The 24,859-nt window shown below is 62.3% G+C and overlaps 2 protein-coding genes across 2 annotated transcripts; one reads left to right on the top strand and one right to left on the bottom strand.

Moving 5' to 3' along the window:
* Nucleotides 1-1,459: 1,459 nt before the first annotated feature.
* Nucleotides 1,460-8,512, bottom strand: SAPCD2 (suppressor APC domain containing 2). The gene is made up of 6 exons (XM_021671455.2): nucleotides 7,948-8,512; nucleotides 3,993-4,105; nucleotides 2,731-2,877; nucleotides 2,291-2,398; nucleotides 2,076-2,192; nucleotides 1,460-1,961 (listed from the first exon to the last, which is right to left on the bottom strand). The coding sequence occupies exons 1-6, from the start codon at nucleotides 8,510-8,512 to the stop codon at nucleotides 1,833-1,835; spliced, it is 1,179 nt and encodes a 392-aa protein (XP_021527130.2). The 3' UTR covers nucleotides 1,460-1,832.
* A 7,423-nt stretch (nucleotides 8,513-15,935) lies between these two features.
* Nucleotides 15,936-22,589, top strand: UAP1L1 (UDP-N-acetylglucosamine pyrophosphorylase 1 like 1). Its single transcript, XM_012445220.3, has 8 exons — nucleotides 15,936-16,135; nucleotides 16,354-16,529; nucleotides 16,822-16,994; nucleotides 17,105-17,298; nucleotides 17,729-17,869; nucleotides 18,432-18,617; nucleotides 19,645-19,711; nucleotides 20,272-22,589. Exons 1-8 carry the CDS (start codon nucleotides 16,020-16,022, stop codon nucleotides 20,362-20,364), a joined length of 1,146 nt encoding a protein of 381 aa, XP_012300643.1. The 5' UTR covers nucleotides 15,936-16,019; the 3' UTR covers nucleotides 20,365-22,589.
* The last annotated feature ends 2,270 nt before the right edge of the window (nucleotides 22,590-24,859 follow it).

Below are 24,859 nucleotides of genomic sequence, written 5' to 3'. Positions count from 1 at the left end.
TTCTCGGCCCGTGGCCTCTCGGAACACACACTAGCCCGATTTCAAGCTGTAAACTTGGAGGACCTATTTTTCTTCACTTCGCATGGAACCCCAAGGCTGAGAGGCAGTTTTTCCGGAGGTGCCAGCCTGTCTCACATTTCTGCTTTAGCTTCGGGGTCCAGCTCTCCGGGCGGTCTCCTGATGAGGTCACCCTGGAACAGACATGGCTGGGTCTCCTGCTTCCAGTCCTGTAATAATGCCAGGATCCCCCAGGGCATGGCAGGTACCTTCAAAGACCAATGTGGGGAGGCCCTGGCGGGCAGACCCCAGCCTGCTGCTGATGGGGGGAGGGGGCTTCTCTCTGCTGTTGCTGGCTCACCCCCTGTGCAGCAGTCCACCCGGCGCTGGGGATGGGGGGCACGGGCCTTTGGGACCCTCTCCCTTTCCTGCCCAGGAGGTCCAGGCCTGGCATCCTCATGTACCCTGGAAAGCCCACTCCCATCCTCAGGCGAGGAGGGCAGCTGCACACTGGATTGGGCCCGTCTTGGGACAGCCCTGGCAGGCTGGGTGCAGGGGGGGACGTGGCTCTGTGGGGTTGCTGTGGGCAGGTGAATGTGGAGCTGGGTTCCAGAAGGGAGTTGCGCACTGCCTGCCAGGACCCCTCCTCTGGGACAGTGCCCCAAAGTACCCTGGACATGAGGGGTCCTTCTGCCCCCGACACACTTCTGCATGGAGGAGTCTGCGTCCCACACACGCTGACTCCACATTGTGGGCCCTGGGCTGCAGAACCTGCCTGTGACTTTGCCGTGCCCCTGGCTCTGGTGGCACTGGGTCCCCCACCAGTGACTACCCCAGCACCCGCGGGACTGGGCCGGGGCAGGGCGTGACACCCAAGGGGACCTGCCCCAGCCTCCTCCTATACTCTGGGGCTTCTCCGTTTTCTTGGCTGAGGGAAGTGGCCTCTCCCTGCTGAAACCTGGGGTCAGGCTAGGCCTGGGAGGAAAGGGGGTGAGCAGGACCCCAGACCTCAGGAATCCTGAGTGGCGGGGACAGGCCTGCCTGCAACGTGCCTGGGAGCTGTCTGGGGGCCCAGGCTGACCCCCCTCCTGGGGACACGGCCCTCCTGGGGAGCCAGGCTCACAGGTTGTTCTGTGGGACTCCACGCGGGGCAGCGTCCTGGCCGGGGTGAGGAAGGCCACACCCGGGGTCTACACACGCAGCCCAAGCTCTCACCCACGCGGCTCCCCGATCCGCTCAGCCAGAGTCCCTCAGTCTTGGCCAGGACCTGAAGTCCGACCGCCGTCCCTGGGGCGCTCCTGCCAGGAGGGCACCCCCGCTTAGGGGCCACCCCCACCCCCTCCATTGCTCCGTCCGAGCCACAGCCGCCCTGTCCTGCGCCCAGGCTGACGGAGGGAAGCTGCCCTGGGAGCCACATCGGAGCCGCCGGCTCCCCCTGCTGGCCGCTGTCGGAAGTGCAGCCTGGCGTGAGCAGCGCCTCTCCCTGGAGGCGGGTCCGGGGCGGCACCGTGGGAAACGCAGCGGCCAGAGATCTGGTAACTCATGGAGGGGTCCCCCACTGTCCACTGGCAGCGGCGGGAGTCGCTGCGAGCTATGCAGACTCAAGAGAGCCCCAGCCCATGTCAGCACCAGAAGCCAAAACAGAGTCAAGGGCTCAGTGCCAGGCTGGGCAGGCCTGGGGAGCCCGGATGGCAAGGCGGGCAGGAAGGCGCCCACTCAGGGACTGTGCCTGGGCCTGCCGGGGTCTCCAGCCAGAGAGCGTGGGTGCGGCGGGGCGCCTGCCCTCGAAGGGCTGAGTGCCAGGCCAGCCCTGGGGCCCGCTCACCCCACACGGGCTAGATGAAGGTGGAGTCCAGAGTACCCCCATCCTGCTGGCTCAGGGCCCGGGCCTCAAACAGCTGCTTAATGAGCGCCGACTTCTCCTGCTCCAGCTGCGTGATGCGCTCACTCTTCTCCGTCACCTCCTGGGTAGGTACGCTGTTGGTCAAGGCCTGTGGGGCCGCACCCCCACCCCCATGCCCGTCCCGCTGCCTTACTGGGTGAGGAGTCCCCGCCCACACCCCTCCGGGCTGCCTTACCTGGGTGAGGAGTCGGTTTTGCTCTTTCAGCATGAGGATGGTCTGCTGCTGCCAGCCCGGGGACGAGGTGGATGGCAGGGCAGGGCAGGGAGGCCCGGAGGAGGACGTGGGCAGGGCCTGCAGGAAGGCAGGATGAGGCAGGCTGGGACGAGGTCTGGGCAGCATTAACCTGGCCTGGGCCCCAGCGTGGGCGTGGGGGTTTGGGGCACACTCACCTGGCTGGCGCAGGCTGCAGCCAGCAGCTCCCCCAGGCACCGGGCCACCTCCTGTACCTTGGGCAGGAGCCACCCCAGTGGGCAGGGGCTCTCTGCAGCCCCAAAGTCCTGGGGAGAAAGCAGAGGACAAGTGGTCAGAGAGGAGGGCCAGCCAGGGCCAGCACGGTGCCTTGAGGGGGGTCCCCACAGGTGGCTCTCCTGGCCCCCAATGCTGCTGAGAGCCTAGATGGGTCCCAGGGGCGTTGCTGAGGTGGGAGCTGTGCCCGGGGCACCTTAGCCCCTAGGAGTGGGGCGGCACCAGGGGAGGAAAGGGATGTCCCAGCTTCCTGGGTGGAATTGACAGCCACTGTGTCCTGGAATCGGGCAGCCGTAATAGGGGTGCCTGGGGCTAGCTGGGGTCCCCGTGCGTCGGGACCTGTGGCCGGGGCGAGGGCACTCACGGTGCTGGCTCTGCTCCGGCCCAGGCGGCGCTGACGCTCCTGCACTCGCTGCAGCTGCTGCTGGTACCAGTCGCGGCCCCGCGCCATCATCTCCAGACCCTGCAGCAGCACCTCCTTCTCCTGCTCCAGCTCCTTCATCTGCTTCAGCTGCAACACGTGCATTTACATGGTGTGCCCAGCCCCCGAGAGCACGCACACACCCCCGCAGGCACGTATACCCCCCGTATACCCCCCGAGAGCACGCACATGCCCCCGTAGGCACATATACCCCCCGAGAGCACGCACACGCCCCCGCAGGCACGTATACCCCCCGAGGGCACATACACGCTCCCGCAGGCACATATACCCCCGTATACCCTGAGGGCACATACACGCTCCCGTAGGCACGTATACCCCCCGTATACCCCCCGAGAGCACGCACAGGCTCCCGCAGGCACGTATACCCCCCATATACCCCCTGTATACCCCGAGAGCACGCACTCGCCCCCGCAGGCACGTATACCCCCCCGTATACCCCCAAGGGCACGCACACGCCCCCGCAGGCACGTATACCCCCCCGAGAGCACACACATGCCCCCGCAGGCACGTATACCCCCCGTATACCCCCCGAGAGCACGCACAGGCTCCCGCAGGCACGTATACCCCCCATATACCCCCTGTATACCCCGAGAGCACGCACTCGCCCCTGCAGGCACGTATACCCCCCGTATACCCCCCGAGGGCACGCACACGCCCCCGCAGGCACGTATACCCCCCGAGAGCACACACACGCCCCCGCAGGCACGTATACCCCCCCGTATACCCACCGAGAGCACACACACGCCCCCGCAGGCACAGATGCACACTTCCGAGAACTTCTGCACGTGTGAGCCCTGTGCCTCCTGCTCAAGGGTCCTGGCCTTTCTCAGCCCCTCCACTCAGGCCTCCCTGGGCAGGGGGTGACTGACCCCTGAGCTCAGCCTGCCCTCCCAGGGTCTGCCTGTGCTGAGCACACCGCTGGTGAGCTGCGCTGGCTTGCAGCAGGGATCTGGTGAGGCGGGCTGGGCAGCCACCCACAGCTGCCCTAAACGACCTCTTGACCTCCCTCTGCCTGACCCTGGGTCATCCCTACAGGGGATTCAAGCCCAAGTAGGGAGACAGATGTGCAGAGCTGACCGTGCTCCCACCACAGGCTTCCCCAGGACGAAGGCCCCCCGCTCCCACCCCGGCCTTCAGCCTCCAGGCAAGAGGGACAGCCCCACGGAGCCCCAGGCCCTGCTCACCAGGCCGCAGTCCACGCCGCTGGTGATGGTGTGCCTCCGACGTTCCCCTCGGGCACGGGGGGCCCGCCGGGCATCCCCTGAGTCTGCCTCCAGAGCTCTGCAGGCCGCTGCACCTGCGGTGGGGAGGCACGAGCCAGGCTCACCTCCAGACCTGCCTGGCTGGGCTCTGCTGAGGTGCAGCGGCCTCCACATCTCAGCTCACCCTCGAGGTCTCGGGCACCGGCCTGGCGTGGCCCACGTGTCACCTCTGTGCCAGGCTGGGTCTGGTCCCTCGCCCCTGGCCCAGCTCCTCACCCTGGCTTGGGGAGGCTGCGTCACCAAGCCTGCCCGTTTGCTCATATGAACGCCCTGCCCCACCGTGGGCCGTGAGCTCCCTGGGGCCAGGGGCCTCGTCCAGCTCTTTTCTGCACCCCCCGTGCCCAGAACATTGCTGGCACACCCGGGTCTCCAAGGCCGCTGGGTAAGGGAGGAGTGGGCAGGGGCTTCTGGTCCTGACTATTCCTCTCCCATCTGCCTGGGGCCCTGTAGGGCGGCAGGTGTGGCCGTGAATGACGGAAACTTAACTTTTCCCAGGATGGTGAGTGCGACAGAAAGGTAGCCCTGCCCGGCCGGGTAGGACGGCTGACGCCTGTCATCCCAGCATTTTCAGGGCTGAGGTGGGTGGATCACTCAAGCTCAGCAGCCTGGACAACATGGCAAAACCCCATTTCTTCTTTCTTTCCTTCCTTTTCTATTCTTTCTTTTCCTTTTTTTTTTTTGAGATGAGTTTCACTCTTGTTGCCCAGGCTGGAGTGTAATAACACGATCTCAGCTCACTGTAGCCTCTGCCTCCCAGGCTCAAGCAATTCTCCTGCCTCAGCCTCCCGAGTAGCTGGGATTACAGGCGCCCGCCACCATGCCTGGCTAGGTTTTGTATTTTTAGTAAAGATGGGGTTTCATCATATTGGTCAGGCTGGTGTCAAACTCCTGAACTCAGGTGATCCGCCCACCTCAACCTCCCAAAGTGCTGGGATTACAGGCACAAGCCACTGTGCCTGGCTAATTTTTGTATTTTTAGTAGAGACAGAGTTTCACCATGTTGGCCAGAGTGGTCTCTATCTCCTGACCTCATGATCCTCCTGCCTCAGCCTCCCAAAGTGCTGGGATTACAGGCGTGAGCCACTGCGCCCGGCCCTTTTTTTCTTCCCCAAGACCAGATTTCACTCCTGTCGCCCAGGCTGGAGTGCAATGACGTGATCTCGGCTCACTGCAACCTCCGCCTCCCAGGCTCAAGCAATTCTCCTGCCTCAGCCTCCCGAGTAGCTGGGATTACAGGTGCCCACCACCATGCCCAGCTAATTTTTTTATTTTTTAGTAGAGATAGGGTTTCAGTATGTTGGCTAGGCTGGTCCTGAACTCCTGACCTCAGGTAATCCACCCACCTCGGCCTCCCAAAGTGCTGGGATTACAGGTGTGAGCCACTACACCCGGCCAGCAAAATCCCATTTCTATTAGAAATACAAAAATTAGCCAGGTGCAGTGGCACGCGCCTGTGGTCCCAGCTACTTGGGAGGCTGAGGCAGGAAGATTGCTTGAGCCTGGGAGGCAGAGGTGTCACTGAGTCAAGATCATGCCCCTGCACTCCAGGCTGGACAAGAGCAAAACGCCATCTCAAAAAAAGAAAAAAAAAGTGGCCAAGCTCAGTGGCTCACACGTATAATCTCAGCACTTTGGGAGGCCTAGACGGGCAGATCACGAGGTCAGGAGTTTGAGAGAGACCAGCCTGACCAACATGGTCTCTACTAAAGCCCCGTCTCTACTAAAAATACAAAAATTAGCCAGGTATGGTGGCACACGCCTGTAATCCCAGCTACTCCGGAGGCTGAGGCAGGACTATCACTTGAACCCAGGAGGCGCAGGTTGCAGGGAGCCGAGATTCACGTCACTGCACTCCAGCCTGGGTGACAGAGTCAGACTCTGTCCAAAAAAAAAAAAAAGCCCCAGGCGTGTGTGATAGGCCAGGCCGTGCGCAGCAGCGACAAGGTAGATGTGTCCTGGTGTTCTCGGACGCCTGCTCTGAAGCTGGCCTGAGGGCTTCCCCTGAGGGCAGCGAGAGCATCGCGCTGGTGCCGCTCCTGCCCAGCTTCCTGGTGAGGGAGTACGTGCACCTTCCCCAGTCTACAGGGGACGTGGGCACAGGTGTGGAGGAGGGCACCTTCCTGCCTCCAGGCGCAGCCCCAGCACCAGACACATCCTTGGAGGCCGTGCCCCCAGCACCCGGTGATGTAAGAACTGGGCCCAGGTAGGCATGGCAGAGAGCCTGGCTCCACGCAGGCCCAAGTTCACGCTCCAGCCTTAGGTGCTGAGCGGTGGCAGCTCTGGGGCAAGACAGTGGGAGTCACAGCCTCCAGGAGGTGGGGGCAGAGAGCGTACGGACAGAGGGAGGCTGAGGAGGAAGCCCTAGGACGCCTAGCCTGGTCTGTGCAATCAAGTCCACAGAGCAGCTCCCGGGTCCCCAGATGACAGCATGGTGGGTGTCGAGCTAGATGGCCTCTAGGTGGGGGCGGCCCTGCCCCTCCAGGGCCCTCAGCCAGTCTGGAGCAAACACGCAGTCCCAGGTTGGAACAAGGACAGAGACCCTGAACTTCTGGGCTGCGGGCTTGGAAGGCTGTGTGTGTCGAGAGGCATTCTGGGAGTTGGGGTGACCTCAAAGCTCCAGATTTGGCACCCCAAAAGTCAGCTGTGTCAATCAAACATGTCACGCCACTCGTCTGGCCCTCTGTTTGCCTGGGAGAGGGCGACAGCTAGAGCCCTAGCCACGTGACCTTCAGAGAGGTGTGTTACGTGACCCAGGGCCACGTGGGGCATCAGAGCAGGGCTGGACTACCCGCTTAGGCTTCCAGACCCCAGGCCCCGCCACTGCGTGTGATCCATGGTTGATTTCAAACCGCGTGGCCACATGATGACACTGACCCTGCTTTGGAGCCAGCTACACTCCGAAGCCTCCTCACCACAGAACGTGGGGTCCGCCAGCCCGGTACGGCTGCTGGATCGGTTCACTAGGGAGGCCAGGGCCACCGTGGCCGCAAACACCAGCTGCAGGGCTGGAGAATATGGCTGAGTCGGGGGAGCGGTCCAGGGAGGGTGGCAGAGCAGCGGGGAGGGTCAGCCGCTGCTGGTGCGCAGCCTGCACCTGGCAGAACAGGTGCACAGGCTGAATGGGCTGTGGGGCCTGGGGTTCCTCTGGGAGCCTGGCCCACACCCCGAGCCATAATGCAGGTCCTGTTCCCAAGGCAGGCACTGGGTGGGGGGAGACAGGGGCCCATTCAGCGATCTCCCGTCACTGCCAACTGGACTGGAAGGCAGGAGAGGAGTCTGCCAGCCGTCCCCAGGGACCACAGCCTGCGTCCCTCCATGGCGTCTGCCATGGGACAGCCCTACTGGGGTGCAGGAGACCCACCCACGCCCCTGCCCATCCTGGCAACAGGGCCAGGTCCTCTGGGGCCGCCTGCAGCAGCCCCTGCCTGCCTGGACCTCAGTGGGGTCAGTGGGCCCAGCCCCTCTGGCTGAGCTGTCAGACTGAGAAGGGGGACCCTCTCTCTGAGAGGGAGGCACCTCTGCCAGAGAGACAAGGAGGCTGAGGGCCGAGGTGTCCCAGGTGCAGAAAAGGTACTGGAGGGGGGTAGCCCAAGCTCAGGCTTGGCACAGGGTGGGCTCCCTGTGGGTTTTCTGAGTCACCTGCCACCCACCCCCGACCCCACCCCCACCCCTCCCCCGTTGGCCTTATGCTGTGGCAGGAGAGGGGCCGGCTTGCCTCCCTAACCCCTGGGCTCACGTCAACAGGCATGAAGCCCCTTTCCCTCCAGGCCCACGAAGACCCGCTCCCCAGCCCCGTCCCTCGTGGAAGAGGCACGGGCAGCAGCTGTGGGACTCCGGTTTCTGCCCGGGCCCGGGAGAGCCACGAGGGGGAACTCACCCGCGTCCGCGCTCGGGCTCCGTTCCAGCGCCGCGCCCTGGGGCCGCTCGGGCTCCGCGGGGCAGGCCGCCGCCTCGGCCGGGGCGCACAGCCGCTCGGGGCTGCGGGCCGCGCCGCTGGGGCCGGCGGGAGGGGCGCGCGCGCTCAGGGGCAGGGGCTTCCTCTCCAGGACGGTCCGCGGCTCGTCCGCCGGCGCGAACACCAGGCGCTGCGGCGGCGGCGGCGGCCGGTCCCCGGGCCGGACCGGGGCGCGCGTGGGGTCCCGGGGGCCGCCGTCGGCGCTCAGCAGCGAGGAGCGCAGGCCGGCCACGAAGCGCTCGAAGGTCAGGTAGCCGCTGGCCGGGGCCACCTGGCGCAGGCCCTGGAGCACGCCGCGGGGCAGCTCGCGCGCGTCGGCGCCGTGCCAGCGGGACTCGATCTCGCGCAGGTGCACGCAGCCGCGCCGCCGGTCGTCCAGGATGTCGAACAGGGTGCGCAGGCTCTGCAGGAAGGCGCGCGGGAGCCCCTCGGTGCCGGGCGCGGAGGGAGGCACGCGGCCCCGCTCGGCCGTGGCGGCCCCGGCCATGGGCTCGGTCCCCGCGCAGCCCCACGGCGGGGCCAGCCCGGCGCGCTCGGCCCGCGGCGACAATAGCCACCGCTTTTGAACGGGGCCCTCCTCGCGGCGTCGGCCCTCATTAGCGTGCGCGGCGGCCATTGGCCGAGGCCGGCCCGTGCGCTCCCCGATTGGCTGAGAGGCGGTTTGATTTTTTTTTTTTTTTTTTTTTTTCCGCCGAGGGGCCCTGGGAGGCGCGCGGAGGCCCTGGGCGGGCGGAACTGGCTCCCCCGGCTCCCCCGGCTCCCCGGCTCCCGCTCCGGCCTCGCGGGCCTCCCTTTCTGCCCCGCCCCAGCCCCACCGGCCCTCCTGCCGCGGCTCAGCCTTTTCTCCGATCCAGCTGTGGCTGCCTGCCCCGGCCACCCCTCCAAGGGGCGGGGCCTTTGACCCTACAAACAGACCTGTCCCCAGGAGCCTCGTGGGGTAAGGGTGGGGGCGCACCCCCTCAAAGGTTCCTCCTCTAGCTCCCTGGCTACAAGCACTGGCGACCCTGCGACCCCCTTCTCTTCCACCAGGAGAGCCCCAGGAGGATCGTAGGCTCCAGCCAGCTTCCTGCTCACAGAGGCCTCTCTGTCCCCACCGCTGCTAGCTCCTCCTCTGGCCCCTCGGGACAGTCTGGCCTGGCCTGCCCCATGCAGGACAAAGCCACTTTCTCCTGTGTCCCCAGATCCCCATCTGGTGAGCAGCTCCCCCACCTGTTCCTCTCCTCTGCTCCCTCCCGGGGCTGGACACCTCCTCCAGCTGCTCTGCCGGCTCCCACAGCCCTGTCCCTCTGCCTCTGCTGTGTTTCCAGCTGGGATCTGGTCAGTCCACACGGGAGGTGACAGCAGGCCTTACCCGCGTTCTAGCTCTGGGAGCCCATCTCAGGGCTGGCTGGTAGCACCCTCTAGGTGCCAGGGAGGCGTTCAGGATGCAAACACCCTCTCCGAACAGGCCCCCAACCTGGGACTTGCCTTGGCCCTCTGCGGGTCTCCCTCCCTCCCTCCCTCCTGGGCAGGCCTCAGCTGACGTGCCTACCTGAGCCACAGGTGCCCGTGTCTCAAGCCTTAGGAGCAGCTTCCCAGGCCAGGGAGCGTCCTGGGTCCACTTCTCTTCTGGGTCACTCACTCTAAGTGGGACTTTTTCCAAGGTAAGGCATGTTGGAAGGACCTAAGAAGCTCTGAGCCTGGGGTAACTGATCAGAGCTCGGTCCTGGAAGCCACCAGCTTCCCCTTGAATGGCAGGTCCGCTCAAACACCCAGCACAAGGCCAGAGCGGGAGGATCACTTTAGCCCAGGAGTTCAAGACCAGCCTGGGCAACACAGGGCAACCCTGTTTCTGCAAAAAAGTAACCAGGTGTGGTGGTGCATGCCTGTGGTTCCGGCTACTTGGGAGGCCGAGGTGGGAGGATCCCTTGAACCCAGGAGGTCGAGGCTGCAGTGAGCTGTGCTTGAGCCCCTGCTCTCCATCCTGGGTGACAGAGCGAGACCTTGTCTCTACAACAAAATGAAGCAAAGGGCTGACAAGACGCAGCCCTTTGTTCTGCAGCTTGTGTCCCCGCGGCTTCCAGCACAGCCCTCGCCACCGGTGCCAGGCCTGGGGTCCCTGCACCCCCTCACCTCCACGCCCCTGCGCCTGGTGGCTTTTCTCTCTGGATGGCCCTTCCCCTCTGCTCTGGCTGACTGCTCCGCATCCCTCACAACTCTGCTCCGGCCCTGATCCCCTTCCCCCTGAAGCCTGGTTAGATGCCCCAACCTTCAGAGCACCGGGCGGCTTTCTCCTGGGCCAGGGGGCTGTCTCCCCTGGCTATTTGGAAGCAGGGCAGGGCTCCCTCTAGGCCGGGCATTGGCCTGGCCCACAGTGGGTGCTCTGTGGACGGCACTGGGGAGCCTTATCCAGTGAAGTCACATGGGAAACACCATCCTTGAGTGGGCGCCAAGACAGGCTGAGGCCTAAGGGAGGGGGAAGGCCTGGAACAGCTCAGTAGGATGGCAGTGGAGGCCAGCAGCGTCCAGGCCAGGCCAGCCACGGCCCCAGATGGAACTGAACCCCCCATACCGGTCTGATCTTCAGCCACCACAAACTACTGGAGCAGAACACGCCATTCATTCATTGGTTGTTTTGTGCGGACAAAACAAGGGCTTTCACACCCTCCAGAGCCTTGGGGGAGGCGGCCCCAGCGGGTCCTTGGTCTGTGGGTTTCCCTGTGGCCCTGGCTGAGTGTTAGAGGGACGTACAAAAAGACTGGAGGCCAGGTGCGGGGGCTCACGCCTGTAATCCCAGCACTTTGGGAGGCCGAGGCAGGCGGATCACCTGAGGTCAGGAGTTCGAGACCAGCCTGATCAACATAGAGAAACCCTCTCTCTACTAAAACTATAAGATTAGCCAGGCGTCGTGGCGCATGCCTGTATTCCCAGCTACTATGGAGGCCGAGGCAGGAGAATTGCTTGAACCCAGGAAGTGGTTGTGGTGAGCTGAGATCACGCCGTTGCACTCCAGCCTGGATGACGAGAGTGAAACTTCGTCTCAAAAAACAAAGACTGGAGGCTGTGCCTGGCGTTGGGCGTGAGACCGAGCTGTGGCCCTGCGTCCTTCCTGTCCTGACCACTTCCTCCTGGCCCTCCGCTTTGCAGCCTGGCCTGGTATTGTCCCAGTCCTTCAGCTTCTTGTGTCACTCCTGGGGTCCCATGCAGTCCCTGTACTTTTGAAGGCCCCATCCCAGCTGTAATTGTGTTCTCACCGTGCCAGCCGGGACCACTCTGGGCAGAGTGGCAGGAAGACTGGCCCCTGATCCCCTGATATACCGCCAGCACTGGGCGCTAAGTGAAGAACTGGCAACAGCTGCCCTGCACCTGGGCTCCCAGGGCTCCCCGTCTGCACTCCGGGCGTCTGAGCCCCTTGGGAAGACAACTGCCTGGCCACAAGGTGGTCCAGGAGGCCACCGCCCACCTCAGCCTTGCAGGCACTCCACCCGTCTGCCTGGGTAGGGTCGCTCCTCCCCTTCTGGCAACGCGGTGCCTCCGGCTGCACAAACCTTGATTTTCCAAACTCTATTACAGCCCAACCCACACCTTGAGGTGGGATTCGAATCACCTGACCTAGAGGGCCCAGGGTTCACGTCCTGACACCTGCCTCCAAGAGACCTGTGCCTCCTCTGCTGCCCAGCCCTGCAGGGGTGATAAGCGTTCCCTTGCACTCTGGCCTGGGCGTGGAGCCCGTGCTGCTCACCTGATTCCGGGTGTGCCATGCCTACCCTCCAGCTCCAACGTCCACCTGCTGATCTTCACCCACCGCAAACTACTGGAGGAGAACAGACCGTTCCTCCCTTTCTTCATTCATTCGTTCATTCATTCATTCAGCAGGTACTCCCTGGACATTTGCTGTTGCCCAGTCACAGTGCAGGCTTGCGTTCAACACTCGTTTGTTCAGTCAACAAACTTTGACTGAGTGCCTACTGTGTGCTGCATTGATCTGAGGTGATGGGGGCAGAGCAGCGGCTTAAACAACGCTCTGTCTCGGCCGGGTGCAGCGGCTCACACCTGTAATCCCAGCACTTTGGGCGGCCGAGGTGGGCGAATCATGGGGTCAGGAGTTTGAGACCAGCCTGGCCAACGTAGTGAAACCCCATCTCTACTGAAAATACAAAAAATTAGCTGGGCCTGGTGGCAGGTGCCTGTAATCCCAGCTACTCAGGAGGCTGAGGCAGGAGAATCACTTGAACCTGGGGGGCGGAGGTTGCAATGAGCAGAGATCCTGCCACTACACTCCAGCCTGGTGACAGAGTGAGACTCCATCTCAAAAAAAAAAAAAACCAAACAACACCCACCCTGCCTTCCTGGGTTCACTTCTCATGGGGGCGATAGGCAGCAGAGAATGCAGAAAGGCAGCCTGCCACGGAGGACAGAAGGGTGCTCGCTGAGCGGGCACAGCCTGGGCAGCTGAGACCTGACGAAGCCGGCATTCAGCCAGGCGTTTCTCTGGGGACGAGCGGTCCAGGAGGGAGGAACAGGAAATGCAGACCCTGATGCAGGCCCAAGCCCACGCTGGGAAAGCAACTCCATGCGGGTCCAGGAGAATGCATTTGGGCCTTGCCCCGGTGAAGCCCCTTCCTGACCCAGTGAGGGCACGTGTGTGGAGGGAGGGCAGAACCCGCCTGCCTGGAGACGCGCTGCCTGAGGGGTCAGCAGGGCCACATGAGGCAGGTGTGAGTTTTCATCTGGGTCCCAGATCACCGTCAGGGGTGTGTGAGCCACAGCAGCTCCATCTCGAATGGGAGCTGGGGAAAGTAAGGCTGAGACCAGCTGGGCGGCACTCCCGGATGGTGAAGGCATCCTAAGTCACAGGATGAGACCGGAGGGTGGCAGAAGACACAGGTCACAAAGACCTTGCTGATAAAACCGGCTGCGGCAAAGAAGCCGACCGAGTCCCACCAAAGCCAGCGTGGCGTCGGCAGTGACCTCTGGCCGTCCTCACTGCTACACCCCACCAGCGCCACGACGGTTTACAGACGCCACGGCCACGCCAGGAAGTTACCCTCTGCGGTCTGCAGCGTGGAGGCATGACTAATCCACCCCCTTGTTTAGCACGTCAGCAAAACAACATAAAAATGGGCAACCGGCAGCCCTCAGGGCCGCTCTGTCTACACGGTAGCCATTCCTTATTCTTAACCTTCCTAATGACTTGTCTTCACTTCTCTCTCTGGGCTCGCCCTGAATTCTTCCTTGTGTGAGATCCAAGAACCCCCTCTTGGGGTCTGGATCGGGACCGCTTCCCTTTAACAGCATAATTTGTATATGCATATTTTTTGAGACAGAGTTTCAATGGCACGATCTCCACTCATCGCAACCTCCGCCTCCCGGGTTTAAGTAATTCTCCTGCCTCAGCCTCTCGAGTAGCTGGGATTACAGGCACGCGCCACCATGCCCGGCTAATTCTGTATTTTTAGTAGAGACGGGGTTTCTCCATGCTGGTCTCCAACTTCCAACCTCAGGCGATCGCCCGCCTCAGCCTCCCAAAGTGCTGGGATCACAGGCGTGAGCCACCGCGCCCGGCCTTAATTTTTCCTTTTAGACAGAGTTTCGCTCTGTCACCCAGTCTGGAGTGCAGTGGCGCCATCTCAGCTCACTATAACCTCTGCCTCCCAGGTTCAAGTGATTCTTGTGCCTCATCCTCCCGAGTAGCTGGGACTACAGGTGAACGCCACCACATCGGGCTAATTTTTGTGTTTTTAGTGGAGATCAGGTACCACCATCTTGCCCAGTCTGCTCTCGAACTCCTGGGCTCAAACGACCATCCTGCCTCAGCCTCCCAGAGTGCTGGGATTATAGGCACGAGCCACTGCTCCTGGCCACCATTTCGATTCTTTTAAGCAGTCACATGTATGACTTTTAGACTTACTATAACCAGTTTCTAGGAGAAAGTTTTGTGCCCAATTTGCAGAAACTACCCTTTCATATTTTTCTTTTTCTTTTTTTTGGGGAGATGGAGTTTTGCTCTTGTTGTCCAGGCTGGAGTGCAATGGGGCAATCTCAGCTCAATGAAACTTCCGCCACCTGGGTTCAAGCGATTCTCCTGCCTCAGCCTCCCGAGCAGCTGGGATTACAGTTATGCGCCACCACACCTAGCTAATTTTTTTGTGTTTTCAGTAGAGACAGGGTTTCTCCTGTTGGTCAGGCTGGTCTCAAACTCCTGACCTCAGGTGATCCACCCGCCTTCGCCTTCCAAAGTGCTGGGATTACAGGCGTGAGCCACTGCGCCCAGCCGCTTTCATGTTTTTCACTAGCAAAATATTGTAATTTTATTTATTTATTTATTTATTTACTTATTTATTTACTTTGAGACAGAGTCTCACACTGTCACCAGGCGCCAGGCTGGCATGCAGTGGCGCGATTTCGGCTCACTGCAACCTCCGCCTCCCGAGTTCAAGCGATTCGATTCTCCTGCCTCAGCCTCCCGAGTAGCTGGGATCACAGACACACACCACCACGCCCGGCTATTTTTTGTATTTTTAGTAGAGACAGGTTTCACCACATTGGCCACTCTGGTCTTGAACTCCTGACCTCAGGAGATCCTCTCACCTCGGCCTCCCAAAGTGCTGGGATTGCAGGGGTGAGCCACCGCGCCCAGACACAAGCAAGATATTTTAAAACCTGATAGTAAAATAACAATGTAGGCCGTGGGCTGCGGAGGGTTCCGGGCGCCTGGCAGTGGGAAGGTGGAGGGGTGGGCGGGACGGAGCCCCAAGCCGCGGGGTGGCTTCCTGCAGGCGCCATGCTGACATCCCGTCACCCGGTCTGGCTCCACCCTCCCAACAGCTCAGCCGTAGCCCAGGCCTGTTCAATGCACCCTGGCCGGTGGTCTCTGCCCGCGTCTCGGTTAGCGCAAAGGTGGCCACGCCACGCTCAGGTTCAAAGCCTGTGCTGGGACAGAACTTAGCTTTCCCCCGCGGGGCGCCCCGGGACCCCTTCCTCCCTTAGCCCCATGGTCGGTTCCTCCGCCCACTCCTGAGGGTCCTGGGATCCCTCGGGGCGGGGCGCGGAGTGGACGGGGCGGGACGGGCTCGGGGCCTGGAGCAGGGCAGGAACGGGGACGGGAGCTCGAGGGACGAGGCCAGGGCGAGACACCGGAGCGGGTCCGGGGGACGGAGAGGGACGGGGGACAGGCTGGAGCGAGGGGACTGGGCCGGGACTCCAGTCTCGGACGCGGGGGGCTGGGGGCGTGAACAGGGCGGGGTCAGAGAGAACCCGGACAGAGTCCGGGGCCCCGAGCGGGGGTGGGCGGGCTTCGGGGCCGGGCGCGGGGTGGGGTCGAGGCGGGGCGCCCCGGACCCGCCCCGAGGGGCGTCAGCACCGCCCGCCCGGTCCCGTGACGCTGGTCAGTGGCGCGAGTCACGAGTGCCGACTGGACCGACGGCGGCAGCGACATGGCCTCGGAGCGAGACGTGCGCGCCCGGCTGCAGCGCGCTGGCCAGGAGCACCTCCTGCGCTTCTGGGCCGAGCTGGCGCCCGAACCGCGAGCCGCGCTGCTGGCGGAGCTGGCGCCCCTGGAGTCCGAGGCGCTGCGCGAGCACTGCCGGAGGGCGGCCGAGGCCTGTGCGCGCCCCCCCGGCCCGCCGCCTGGCCTGGCCGCGCGCCTGCGGCCCCTGCCCCCCGAGCGCCTGGGCAGCGCCAGCCGCAGCGACCCCAAGACGCGGCGGCGCTGGGAGGAGGAAGGTAGGAGGGGCGGAGGCCCCACGGAGGGAGTGGGAGCCGAGGCCGCGCGCGGGGAGGTGGAGCTCCCCCTGCTACTTTGAGACGGGTCCCGCCTCACGCGTCCTGCCCCGGAGTCCCCGAGCCCCGGCCCCAGGGTTGGCTCGCCCTAAAGCGGAAGGGTGGGCGGGTCCGGCCGTCCCTTCACCGCGCGCGTACCCCCAGGTTTCCGCCAGATCGCCCTGAACAAGGTGGCCGTCCTGCTGCTGGCGGGCGGGCAGGGCACTCGCCTGGGCGTGACCTACCCTAAGGGCATGTACCGCGTGGGGCTGCCCAGCCGGAAGACCCTGTACCAGCTGCAGGCGGAGCGGATCCGGCGGGTGGAGCAGCTGGCGGGTGAGCGCCACGGGACCCGCTGCACCGTGCCCTGGTGTGTCCTCCCTGCCCTGCCTCAGCCCGGAGGGACCCCTGCCCACGCGCCCCTTTTCCCCACCCGCTCCAGACGCGAGCCCCAACCCCGGCACAGCCCGGGACACGGGACATAACCCAGCGTCGCACCAAAATGCGGCCTGGCCCCGGCCCCACCTGGACGCTGGACCCCGGCCCCCGATGCCAGCTCGCGGCCGGCTCACCGCGCCTCCCTCGCAGGTACGTCATGACCAGCGAGTTCACGCTGGGGCCCACCGCAGAGTTCTTCAGCGAGCACAACTTCTTCCACCTGGACCCCGCCAACGTGGTCATGTTTGAGCAGCGCCTGCTGCCTGCCGTGACCTTTGATGGCAAAGTTATCCTGGAGCGCAAAGACAAAGTTGCCATGGCCCCAGGTGCGGCCCGTTCCTGACACGGGAGGGACCTCCCAGACCAGAGCTGGGAGTGGGGGGTCCACGTGCCCGGGTTCGCGGCCGCCCCGAGGCTGTGCGGTCCCGGGTTAGGCGCCTCCTTCTTTGGGCCTTGATCCCCCGTTTGTCACGTGGTACAACCACAGGGCCGTCTGGTTAAGGACTAGGGTGCCTCAGGCACAGGGCCGGGGCTTCCCCCGCCTCCGGCGCGTCCTAGACCCGCAGAGTGAGCCCTGGGGGGAGCCCTCGCGAGGCCGGTTCCCTTCTCCGTCTGCAGACGGCAACGGGGGCCTTTACTGCGCGCTGGAGGACCACAAGATCCTGGAGGACATGGAGCGCCGGGGAGTGGAGTTTGTGCACGTGTACTGTGTGGACAACATCCTGGTGCGGCTGGCAGACCCCGTCTTCATCGGCTTCTGTGTGCTGCAGGGTGCGGACTGTGGGGCCAAGGTCAGCGACCACCTGCGCCGCGCCCCGCCCCGCCCCCGACGCTGGCCCCGCCCCCGCGAAGCCCCGCCCTCAGCCCCGCCCCCGGAGCCCATCCCTGGTCTCGGCTGCAGGTGGTGGAAAAGGCCTACCCCGAGGAGCCGGTGGGCGTGGTGTGCCAGGTGGACGGCGTCCCCCAGGTGGTGGAGTACAGCGAGATCAGTCCTGAGACCGCACAGCTGCGTGCCTCCGACGGGGGCCTGCTCTACAACGCAGGCAACATCTGCAACCACTTCTTCACCCGAGGCTTCCTTCAGGCCGTCACCAGGTGTGTGGCAGCAGGTGGTCACGGAGTGCCGGCCGGAGCTGCCTGCGCTGACCAGGGACCCGCGGGGTCCCGGTGAGCTGCGTGCCCTGGGCCACAGCGGCTGTGGTCAGGCGCGGCTGAAGGGAGAAGGGATCCCAGTCTTGCACAGGCAGAGGTGCTGGAGGAACTGCCCCCGTGCCCATGGCGCTACCTCTGCCCCAGGGCCTGCCGGTTTCTGTTTGCCTGCGCAGGGATGTGGCACAGGGCCGCAGGGCGGAGACCTGTGCCCGCTCCTCCCTGGAGATCCGGCTCCACTCTGCTGCATCTGTGCGGTGTACTGTCCCTGCAGCCATCCTGTCTCACCCGGCTGGGTGTGCTCAGAAATGGGGACGGAGCCCTCAGCGGAGCCCTATCTGATCTGTTTCTTCCCCTCTGCCCTCCCGTGCCCCAGGGAGTTTGAGCCTTTGCTGAAGCCACACGTGGCTGTGAAGAAGGTCCCGTACGTGGACGAGGAGGGGAATCTGGTAAAGCCGCTGAAACCGAACGGGATAAAGATGGAGAAGTTTGTGTTTGACGCGCTGCAGTTCGCTGAGTCAGTAGTGGGAAGTGAGGCCCAGCTAGGCAGGGAAGTGGAGGCCTGGGGAGGGGGAGCCAAGGGGACCGTGAGCAGGTCTGGGGAGAAGACCCCTGAGGGTTAGCAGCCCCCAGGATTGGGGCATAGGGAGCCTCTGGGGCAGCTGGAGCCCTGGGGCTGTGGATCCAGGAGGACCCGCTGTCCCCACCCAAAGTTAGGAGCTGTCTCTGGCCAGGTTGCCAGGGCAACTGGGAGGGCTTTTGGCTCTCACGACAGGGGTCCCAGGGTCTGGGCTTTTGGCTGCTGGAAATGGAGGGCCCAGGTCCTTCCATTTTCTGGAGTCAGGTTTGGAATGCCATCTGGAGAGAGGTGGCTGCTTGGGTGGAGATGGCACAGCTCTACCTCGGTTTATCAATGGGGTCGGTGGCTTAAAGTTGCAGTACCTGCTGGGGCTCCTGCCTAGACTTGCTGCCCATGGGACCAGACCCTCACTCCGCTACTGGAAACCCAGCCCAGCCCTCACCTGCCCAGATTGGGGCCTCTGGGCTGGGGCGTAGGTGACCAGCCCTTTCTCCACCAGGAACTTTGTTGCCTTTGAAGTGTTACGGGAGGAGGAGTTTTCCCCGCTGAAGAACGCAGACTCGGCCGACAGGGACAGCCCCTGTACCGCCCGCCGGGCCCTTCTCGCCCAGCACTACCGGTGGGCCCTGCGGGCCGGGGCCCGCTTCCTGGATGCACGTGGGGCCTGGCTCCCAGAGCTTCCCTGGTGAGTGTGGCCCTGGGGTAGCTATGGCCAGAAGGGGAGGGTTCAGCTCTGGGCCCCTGCTGGCTCTGCCACGGCCATGCTGGGGAGGGGTCTTCTGTCCTGGCACCACCCCAGATCACATGGTGACCATTGGCACAGCCTCCTGGCCTGACCCTTCAAGTTCTGCTCAGAGCTCTGAGGGAAGCAGGGGGCTCCCCAACTCCCCAATTCACCCACAAGCTTTTGATTTGTTTATAAAAGCTTACTTAGATTTGCCTTTTTTTTTTTTTTTTTTTGAGATGGTCTCACTTTGTCATCAGGCTGGAGTGCAGTGGCGCGATCTCAGCTCACTGCAACCTCCGCCTCCCGGGTTCAAGCGATTCTCTGACACCAGCCTCCCAAGTAGCTGGGACTACAAGGCACCCGCCACCACGCCCAGCTAATTTTTGTGTTTTTTTTTTTAGTAGAGACGGGGTTTCACCATGTTGGTCAGGCTGGTCTCGACCTCCTGACCTTGGGATCTGCCTGCCTCGGCCTTCCAAAGTGCCGGGATTACAGGCATAAACCAGTGCGCCCCGGCTATTTTTCTGTTTTTATTTTTCTTATTTGTACAAACGTGTGGAGTACGCATGCAATTTTGCTACATGCATATAGATTGCACGGCGGTCAAAGCAGGGCTTTTAGGGTATCTATCACCCAACTAACATTGTACCCTGGGCATGAATTCAGAAAGTAGCAGGACAGTTTGATATCAGGTCTGGGAGAGAAAAGGACGTTGGGCTTCCGTCTCCCTGATTTTCTAGGGCCACCCCTACATCTGCCTAGGCCCTGCATGGGAGGCCTGTGGGGGTGCTTTCTCCCCCAGATTGGGTCCTGTCACTGGGCAGTGGGATGTGTGCTCAGGGTTTGGGGTGTCCAGAGGAAGACGAGCTTGCTGAGAAAGGGGCTTCGGGGAGTGAGGTGTGTGCTCAGGCTTCTGTGCGGTGGGGGGCGGTGGGGAGGGCCCCGGCCAGCTGCGAGGAGATACTGACAAGTGGGCTTTCCCTAGCTCACCCCCAAATGGAGACCCTCCGGCCATCTGTGAGATATCGCCCTTGGTGTCTTACTCTGGAGAGGTGAGAGCTGCCCATCCCTGTCTGGGCTCTTCTGGAGTCAGGTTTGGAATACCATCTGGGGAGAGGTGACGGCTTGGGTGGAGATGGCACAGCTCTATCTCACTTTACCAATGGGGTCAGTGGTTTAAAGTTGCAGAAGACCTTCCAGGATATGGGGTGAGGTGGGGTGAGGCGTCCAGAGGCCTTTGCAGGTCCTGGGGATGAGACGACCCTGGCCTGTGCCCAGTGTGGGGCCGGTCAGGCCTCGGTGGGGCCTTGCGGCGGGAAGATGCCGGCCTCTGCTACCTCCCTGACCACGGTCACCTTTGCCCCTTTCTCTGCTCAAGTCAGGCCTGAGCTTGACAGGAGGGTCTCCTGCTGGCCTAGGGTCTTGAGTGGGGTCTCGGGTGTCCTGCAGTGTGCATCTGCTCCTGGCCCTGGAAGCTTTTCTGTCCCCACCCCTCCCTGACTCTAGGCAGACCTGGGATCGTGCCTGGGGACTGTGGCTCCTTGGGGTGGCCAGAGGGGCTGTGGCCTGCCGAAAGGTGGGCCCTTGACCGTCGTGGCCTGCTTGTCTTCAGGGTTTAGAAGTGTACCTGCAAGGCCGGGAGTTCCAGTCCCCGCTCATCTTGGATGAGGACCAGGCCAGGAAGCTGCGGCCACAGGAGCCCTGACCCTGCCAGGCCTGCCAACCCCGGGTCCTGGAGCTGGGGGCTACGGCCCCGGCCTGGGCTCTGGTGGGACAGCAGGCTGCCACCTGCTTCCAGCCTGCAGAACACAGGATGAAACATCCTGGTCCCCTCCACGAGGGCAGGCGCTCTCCTACCGCCTCTGCACACAAGTGGTGCTGCCTGCTGGGCTCTGTGGCTCCATTCCCAGCTGTGGGGTCCAGCCGAGAGGCAGAGGGACTTGGGACCTGGGAAAATGGGGCTGAGAGGAGGCTTTGGGTTGGGGCCTGAGGGAGGCATGGTGTCATTTGGGAAGAACAGGAACATGTCCTTCTGGGAGCCAGCCCTGTGGATCCCCGCACCCAGCCGAGCACTAGAAGCCGCATAAGCTACGCTGGACGTGCTTCTGCAGGCTACAGATGCAGAACCAGAGCGAGGGGACGACTCCGCCCACCCAAGGGCTGCCCCTCCTCCTCAGCAGCTGAACCAGTAATGGGGGCGAGGCTGGGGCGTCCCACCCACACACCTGAGTGCCCAGCAAGGCCACAGAAAGGGCCTGATACCCGTGATCCAGGCGGCTCTGAGAAGCTCGGCCCGGACACCTGAGCCTGCAGCCAGCACTCCCGGCTTCTCCCCATTTATCCCCAAGGCTGCCGCCGCTCAGCCTCATCCACGGTCACTTTAGGCCGATGAGTTTTCTGTGCTTCCCCGAGAACCAGTGGGATCAACGCTGGCGGCCTCCGTGATGGCTGTTGACTAATCCGGGATTTCACGAGTCAGAAGCGCCAGCCCTCGTCCCAGCTGCTGCTTCCGATGGATCTTGGTGCTCAGGCTGCCCCGCTCTCCGAGTGAGGCCACAGCCTCCCTATTCAGTGCCTCGGCCCCTCCCTGCACTCATGCATGGCTGGGACAAGCCAGCGGCCCTGGGTTCTTCCCTGGTGATTCTCTCCTGCTTTCTCATCTCCAGGGAGATGAGACTGGCACCTCCCTGTCCCTGCTGGCATGGAGAGGGCTATGCCGTGCAACCTGCTGCTGAATCATCCTCAGCCCCACCTCACAAACCGCCGCCCCCAGTGGAAGGCCCCTGCTTATCCCCATTGGTTTCTCAGGGGAGGGTGTTGGGAAGGGCAGGTTCAGATGCAGCCTTCCAGATTTAGGGGCCCTGGGAGGACAGTGGCTGAGTGGAGGCGCCCAGACCTGGGCAGGCAGCAGGCCCAGGCCCACACCTTGTTATTTTTGAAACCAAAGCCCAGAGGATGAGGTCTGCTTCCCCCTCCCTGGCTCTGCCCTTCCTGCTGCAAACCACGCAGTGCCTTAGGGCCCTTCTCATAGCGGCTCCTCAACGGCCATGACTGGAACAGGGATGCAGCCTCTTTCCACACAAGCACAGTTCACTGTGAGAAGGTTTTTTTTTGTTTTTTTGAGACAGTCTTACTCTGTCATCCAGGCTAGAGTGCAGTGTGCTGTCTCAGCTCACTGCAACCTCTGCCTCCCAGATAACTGATGCTCATGCCTCAGCCTCCCAAGCAGCTGAGATTACAGGTGCCTACCACCGTGCCCGGCTAAATTTATTTGAGACGGAATTTCACTCTTGTTGCCCAGGCTGGAGTGCAGTGGTGTGACCTCAGCTCACTGCAACCTCCGCCTCCCAGGTTCAAGCAATTCTCCTGCCTCAGCCTCCCAAGCAGCTGGGATTATAGGTGCCTGCCACCGTGCCCAGCTAATTTTTGTATTTTTAGTAGAGATGGGGTTTCACCATATTGGCCAGGCTGAGTCTCAAACTCCTGACCTCGTGATCAGCCCACCTCGGCCTCCCAAAGTGCTGGGACTACAGGCGTGAGCCACTGCACCTGGCCCTCTCTTATTTGACATTTTCGAATAACCATACCTTCATGTAGGGTTGCAAAGAAAGCCCAGAGAGGTCCTGAGTATTCTCCACCCAGATTCCTGGTGACGGCATCTCACATGACTATGGGACAATGTCAAATCCAGGAGCGCGAGACTGCTGCGGTGTTCCAAGTCCAAATACGTGCGGTCCAGTGCACCCACAAGTGCAGTCCAGTCACACCACAAAGGTCTCCCTCTGCTGCCCCTCATCAGCACACAGCGCTACCACCCATGGCCCCGGGCAACCACTGATGAGGTAACAGTTTGTAAGATGGTTGCTGGCATCTTCATGTTCTGTCGCTGGGACGTTTCCAGTAAACAAAAGGTGTTGTGATTGACTGAGACCCTGGCAAGTGCAGTTTTTGGCTAGTGCACAGGTAGTGGGAACAAGGGTCAGGCGTTCACAGCTGTGGCCCAGGGCTGGCCTCACTGGGGGCCCTCTTGGGGCGAGGAGTTCACAGATGAAGGCCGAGACAGCCTGGGGGGCCCAGGAATTCCTTGCGCTCCCATCCCACTCTTCACCAGGTCGCCGGAGGGCCTGAGACAACAGGAGCCTCGGGTGCTCTCCAGGGCTGGCTTCTGCATGCTCAGCTCTGATTGCCTGGAGACTCGTTCTCCTGCACCTGCAGCCTCCAGATGCCAACGTCTCCCTGCTAAGCACATGGGAGGGATGCTTGGGGCACTGCAGGCACTTGACAAGAGTGAGTGGTGTCAATCTAAAGAGAAACTCAGGCTCTCCAGAACAAACGCATTTAATCGAGAATGACAGATGATTGCAATTGAGGGTATGCAGGCCTCAGTGGGCCGTAGGCATATGTGGGCGGTGGGGGCTAAAGCAAAGGGGGAATCTTTTTTTTTTGAGACTGGGTCTCTGTTTCCCAGGCTGGAGAAACAGTGGTGCGATCATGGCTCACTGCAGCCTCGTCCTCCTGGGCTTAGGTGATCCTCCCACCTCAGCCGGCGGAGTAGCTGGGACCACAGGCGCACACTACTATATACCACACTCATTTTTGCATTTTTTGTAGAGATAGGGGTTTCACCATGTTGCCCAGGCTGGACTCCTGAGCTCACGGGATCTGCCCACCTTGGCGTGCTAGGATTACTCCAGGCAGGAGTCACTGTGCCCCGCCCAAGGGTTTTTTATTTTTTTGTGCCAGAGTCTTGTTCTGTCGCCCAGGCTGGAGTTCAGGGGTGTGATCTTGGTTCACTGCAACCTCCACCTTCTGGGTTCAAGGAATTCTCCTGCCTCAGCCTCCCGAGTAGCTGGGACTACAGGCATGTGCCACCACGCCCAGCTAGTTTTTTTTTGTTTTTTTTTTTTTGTAGAGACGGCGTCTCACCAAGTTGGTCAGGCTCATCTTGGACTCCTGACCTCAAGTGATCTGCCTGCCTCGGCCTCCCAAAGTGCTGGGATTACAGGAGCCACGGCGCCTGGCCCCAAGATAAATCTTTTATTAAAGACAAAGAAGTTACCATAAGCTGTTTTGAAACCAAAGGTTAGCCAGGCACTGTGGGAGGCCAAGGCGGGTGGATCACGAGGTCAGGAGATAGAGACCATTCTGGCCAACACGGTGAAACCCGTCTTAACTAAAAATACAAAAATATTAGCCGAGTGTGTGGTGTGCACCTGTAATCCCAGCTACTCGGGAGGCTGAGATAGGAGAACCGCGTGAACCCAGGAGGCGGAGGTTGCAGTGAGCCGAGATCGCTCCATTGCACTCCAGCCTGGGCAACAGTGCAAGACTCCATCTCAAAAATAAATAAATAAAAAATAAAAGAAATCAAAGGTTATAAAGACCAAAGGTTAGAAGGGTTTGCAGCAGGCCCTGGCATTAGCTTACTGGCCAAGACAGCCGTTTTTAATGTATTTGTGAGGGCTTCTTCATGACCTCCCGACTCGAATTTGATCGAACGTGACATAAGTGACTCCATTTGGGTAATGGCAAGTGTCACAGGGGGCAGAGACCAGGAGAGACCTCAAGATGACCCCTAGAAAGGCAGGGGAACAGAGACGAGCCACGTACTGAGCTGCCAGGGTTGGGGGGCCCTCCAGACACCCAGAAATGCCACAGCCAGGACCGTGGGATGCAGCAGACTCGCCCAAGGGGCAGCAGGCAGCTTGGCCAGGAGAGAATGAGGGGCCGAGGCTGAGGTTCCAGGGAAGAACCCAGGCATGGAGGGTCTCGGGAGGCCACGGACGTCGCTTTGTCATTTTGGGGGACGACAACGCGCGCAGAAAGCGCAGTCATCTCAAGCTGACCTCCAAGGCTAGCGGGTGCGAGGGCTAGAGCCGTGTCCCAAAGGCCCGACCCGTCTGCGGCGCGGGGACTGTGGGTCTAGCCCGCCGCTCGGCCCCCTCGCTCGGTCCCTACCCAGGCGCATCGCTCGAGCCCCGGCGCCGGTGACACGCGGTGCGGCCAGCTTGGCCCGGGTGCCGCCCAGCTTCGCCCCGCCCTGCGGGGTCCGCGACCTCGGGAGGGTCCGGTCCTTCCCTCGGCTCCCGGCGAGGCCGCGCCCGAGTGAGGCTATGAGCTCCCTGCCGGTGACCACGCGACCAGGGTGGCCCCCAGCCCAGGACGGCGCCCAGGGGCGGCCCAGCTCCATCCCCGCGCCG

This window comes from Aotus nancymaae, unplaced genomic scaffold (genome assembly GCF_030222135.1).
Source record: "Aotus nancymaae isolate 86718 unplaced genomic scaffold, 86718_ANA_hifiasm-v0.15.2.pri h1tg000063l, whole genome shotgun sequence".
In the NCBI taxonomy this organism is placed as follows: Eukaryota; Metazoa; Chordata; class Mammalia; order Primates; family Aotidae; genus Aotus; species Aotus nancymaae.
This window is presented reverse-complemented; position numbering and strand designations above follow the sequence as displayed.